We start from the raw sequence: 5,000 nt of genomic DNA on the forward strand, positions 1-5,000 counted from the left end.
GGACCTCCTGGAAGGGACTGGAGGACCTGCAGGAGAGAGTGAGGGAGGACCTCCTGGAGGGAGTGGGGTAGGACCTGGAAGGGGTTGTAGGACCTTCTGCAGGGAGTGGGGTAGGACCTGGAAGGGACTGGAGGTCCTCAAGAAGGGAGTGAGGGAGGACCTCCTGGAAGGGACTGGAGGACCTCCAGGGGGGAGTGGGGGAGGACCTCCTGGAGGGAGTGGGGTAGGACCTGGAAGGGACTGGAGAACCTCCTGGAACGAGTGGGGAAGGTCCTCCTGGAGGGGAGTGGGGTAGGACCTGGATGGACTGGAGGACCTCCTGGAACGAGTGGGGAAGGACCTCAAGGAGGGAGTAGGGGAGGACCTTCTGCAGGGAGTGGGGTAGGACCTGGAAAGGACTGGAGTACCTCAAGAAGGGAGTGGAGGACCTCAAGGAGGGAGTGGGGGAGGACCTCCTGGAGGAAGTGGAGGACCACCTGGAAGGGACTGGAGGGAGTGGGGGAGGTCTTCCGGGAAGGAGTGGGGAAGGACCTCCTGGAGAGGTGTGGGGAAGGACCCCCTGGAGCGAGTGGGGAAAGGACCTCCTGAAGTGAATGGGGAAGGACCTCGTGGAGTGAATGGGGAAGGCCCTCCAGGAGGGAGCGGGGAAGGACCTCCTGGAGCGAGTGAGGAAGGCCTTCCTGGAGGGAGTGGGGAAGAACCTCCTTGAGCGAGTGAGTAAGGCCCTCCTGGAAGGAATAGGGAAGGCCCTCCTAGACTCACAAGTTATCCACGCCCTTTCCAATTCACGAGGAGGATGTGTCGAAAGAAACTAAATTCTTCGTCTTGTGTATCTCTTGGTCTGGTGTGATTAAAAAGCGAAGTTTGAAGGTCGTTTATCGTCTCGGGATTTGGAACGATGGGGAGACTGGGTATGCAGTTCCCACAGAACTTGCGGTGGTGATCTGTTTGTATGTATACACTGATAGCGGAAAGACAAGGTAGGGTACCTGAGGGAATGTATACTAGTTGGTTGTTATGAACCGTAGTTTACCAACACTCCTATGTATGATATATTTTTGTATTTGCATATACGCGTGCACGTATACAAGCACACACATACACACACAAACACACACAGACACACACGCCACGACTTGTGGCCCATTGATAGAGTTCCCGGCCGCCACTACGGAGGTCCGGGTTCGAATACCCCCCAGGGATGAAATAATTTCAGTATCGCTGCGCTGTGAATCGTTACTCCAACTTGTGGGCGGGGATTTGGGTGTGTGTGTGTGCGTGTAAGGTCACAGTATTATCCATAGATCGGTCATATAGCTCTGAGCTCTCTTCCGGGATGGTAATAGCTGTCGATCATGAGTCCAACACGTGATCCAAGGCCATGGTGAATACACACAGTGTACGTGAGAGCGTCTATCCCCCTTCACAGCCTCGGCCGCGTCGGTGGTTGACGATTCAAGTGCTCCGGTGAAGTGTGATGTGCTGAATGAAGCTAGGTGGTGATGCTGAGGTTTTTGACCCTGATACCAGCGGAGATGACTGTGGAGCCCAGTTCTTGACCCGCACATACACACACACACACACACACACACACACACACACACACACACACACACACACACACACACACACACACACACACAGTGTGTACGCCAGGGCGTCTGTCCCTCATCACCGCCTCAGCCTCCTGGCACGTAAATGTACATGTTGATTTAGTGCCACAGGCACTCTCGCTTCATGATCTCGGCCATCATGGCACTCCTGAAGTATGCCACTCCACTCTGTGTCCATCCATGATGGTGCCAACCTCCACCCACCCCCCATCTCTCTCTCTCTCTCTCCCTCTTGCAGTTTTGCATGATACTCCCTGAACATCTCGAGGAAAATGACGTCATATGTCAGTGACGTCACAGGACAGTGACGCCATGCAGTAATATTTATATCTTCAATCTCTTGAGACCTTGGAGCTCCTTGAGCGAGCTTAGTGTACTCGTCGAGAAAGAGAGAGAGTGAGGGAGAGGGGGGGGAAGAGAGGGCAGAATAAGTCAGTTACCAGATAACATTGACGCAAATAGCCAAGATAGTTCAGGGCATACGGTTCATTCCGTGTGTGTGTGTGTGTGTGTGTGTGTGTGTGTGTGTGTGTGTCTGTAGTATACCGTGGCATCGGTTTGAAAGAAGGTAATCGTATTTACTTCACGCTGAGGCTGTCGTGCTGACAGTGCGCGTCTCGTCAGTGGCTGACAGGATTGTGGCCATCAGCAGCTTCTCAATTTAATCATGTGAAGACCTTCACATTTTTTTATTCTGGCTGGCGTCTGTGGTGGTGTGATGTTTCTCGGGACGAAGAAATCTGAAAACGACCAAATATTTTTGAAAAAAATAATAGATAAAATTAGGGAAATCCCCCAGGTAGACCCCTCATTGCACTGCGTTCACAGACGATATCATTCACCTGATGGACCTTCAGCTTAGGGCCAGGTGGGGTCTCGACCACTCAGGGTCCCCCAGCTGAACGAATCATTATGGTACAAGTTCGTTCAAAGCTTGTAGACTTGGCCAGCTACAAAAGATGAATTGGTTATGTAAGTCTAGAAATTCAGCGCTGGCTAGACAACCTGATCTAAATCTAACTTGATCGTGAAATAAATCGTCAGACATCATGAGAGACTGCATATAGAAGTAGGGATTACAAAGGCGGAGCATGCCGAAAGGAGACCTTTTGGTCCATAATTAGGTCGGATACGAATTTTTTTTTATAATGATAGTAAATAAAAAACATTAATAATAAATAAAATAAATGCATAGGTATAGTTAAATAATAAACAGGTAAATATATATATATATATATATATATATATATATATATATATATATATGTATGTATGTATAATATATCCAGTTTGACGACCAACAGTGGCAGAACGAGCATCCAAATGGGATAATGTATAATTCTCGGAAATTTCAGCAAAGTTTGTGTAAATAGATTAGTGTCGACATGACGTCAAGACGTCGAAAGGGAACTTTCCTCTTTCTCCCTCTGCATTCCAGTTGGCTGTAACGGTATAATAATAATTAAACAAAATTAAATCTAAATGTTAACGTCGAAAGTGATTTTCATTTCTTCTTTTTCTCTTTTCCTTCCAGCATGGCGACTGGAAGCGGCGGCGGCGCCAGCGGCGGTAGCACCTGCGGGTGTTGTGGCGAACGTTTCGTCGAGCCTCGCCTTCTGCCGTGCTTGCACACCTTCTGCACGCCCTGCCTCCAAGCCCGGGTCGTGTACCTCCCCCAGCAGACTCAGTCCCTCGGGAACACAGCCATCAGCACCACCTCCACCCCCGCCCCGACCTCCACCAACAACGGCCCGGTTCCTCCGCCTCCGACGGAGGCGCAGCAGGAGAAACCCTTCGGTAGTCCTGTCCCCGAGAAGAGGTCTCCAAGGGCGCACCGGCAGAAGAACGGGCACATCTCCTCCGGATCCTCCGCCAGCGACATCACCATCATCAGCGTGGGCGAGTGCGAGAAGGAGGAGGTGGACGGGGAGGGGAAGAAGGTGAGACTCCCTCGAAGGACTGTAAACCTCAAGGATCACCTTGGGGAAAAAGATCGGGGTCAGAAACCCGGAAGACCCCACCAGGACCCGAAAACGGTTCCCACATCGTCGCCCTTGTTGGGGCGAGACAGAGAGACCAAACCAAAGACGAATGTCACCGGTCTACAGAGACTCGAAGACATTCTTAACGGTCTTAACGAAATTAACGATTTTAACGGTCACGAGGAGAACCGGGCGTGGCGTGGAGGAGGAGGAGGTGGGGAAGGCGGTGGAGGGGAAGGAGCTGCGGTTCCCGAGGGAAGGACCGCACAACGACCCCAGCAAGTCCACAAGGCCAGCATCAACAAAGGTAAGAAGGCCGCTTTCTTCTTTTGTCAACAGACCCTTGTCGACTGTTAAAACAAATTAACTCTAGCACGTACAACAAGGGGCTCCTTTAACTGGGTTAACAGAGTACCTGGAATAGGCATAACCTGTATAAACGAAGACCTACCATAGGGATCAGGGACCACCTGAAAGTGGTCGTCCCATAGGGTGAACGTCCGAGAGGAACATGTCCCTGTCGCCCATCTTCAAAACTCGACATCCTCTCTTCAGTAGGGAGAGTCTGACATTCCCCAAGCATTTCCATCTACTTCACTTTTATTTCCTTCACCTTTTGACGAGAAATGACAAAAGATGACTGTTCCCTTTGTACTAGGATAAGGTAGTGGCATTGTTCCATACTAATATAACAGACAGAACAATACAACATTTCTTTCCAAATATGTATGAGAGGGTCAGAATACAATTATTAAACGCTGTAGGCTGACTGTGGGTTTCTAGTCAGTAAAACTCGAGGTAGTAATTGTTATCATAACGCCAACCTCTTACATGCATAAAAATCACACACTGATATAATTAGAAATAGACACAGGTGCCCATCTAGACATATACTGCAAATGTTTCTATACGTATTCTGCAATAGAAGAACATAACACACATAAAAATAGCCGCACACACACAAACATGAAAGCAGATTTACTCGTAAATATATTCGTAAACTTATTTACGAACATTAGAAAATAAGTGTATTTGCATACACGGGCATTTCCGCATACATGTATATGTATGTATGAATACGTAGTTCAGCTGGTACTGTGTACAAAACGCATGTATTTACATCTGGCTGCGGGCACTGTATAATTTTTTCGGGGCCGACCAGCGAACGTGACGGAAATGCAGGATTTGCTCTCCGTTCCGAAATGTTGCAAAACCAGAGGTATTGTAAAGAAAATATGAATGAATTCGGTCCACCGCCTAGGATGACACGTTACCCTTCATTTGTGTAGAGTATTGAGGCTTTCGACGCAGTTCGGGAATGAAATTCAACTGTATCCTGTGATTGCCTCTTTCTCCAACTATGATCCGTTTGTTCCGTCTACCACGTAGCTGAGTTGACGATGAT

The 5,000-nt window shown here is 49.0% G+C and overlaps 1 protein-coding gene across 2 annotated transcripts in view; it reads left to right on the plus strand.

The window, feature by feature from the left end:
• Positions 1-5,000, plus strand: part of LOC143039582 (uncharacterized) — a 226,656-nt gene that overhangs the window by 128,198 nt on the left and 93,458 nt on the right. For both annotated transcript variants that reach the window (XM_076209811.1, XM_076209812.1), the window contains exon 3: positions 3,148-3,902. In XM_076209811.1, the coding sequence (XP_076065926.1) occupies positions 3,148-3,902 (755 nt within the window). The remainder of the gene's footprint in view (positions 1-3,147; positions 3,903-5,000) is intronic.

This window comes from Oratosquilla oratoria, chromosome 26 (assembly GCF_046742065.1).
Source record: "Oratosquilla oratoria isolate Oo_2021 chromosome 26, ASM4674206v1, whole genome shotgun sequence".
Classification (NCBI taxonomy): domain Eukaryota; kingdom Metazoa; phylum Arthropoda; class Malacostraca; order Stomatopoda; family Squillidae; genus Oratosquilla; species Oratosquilla oratoria.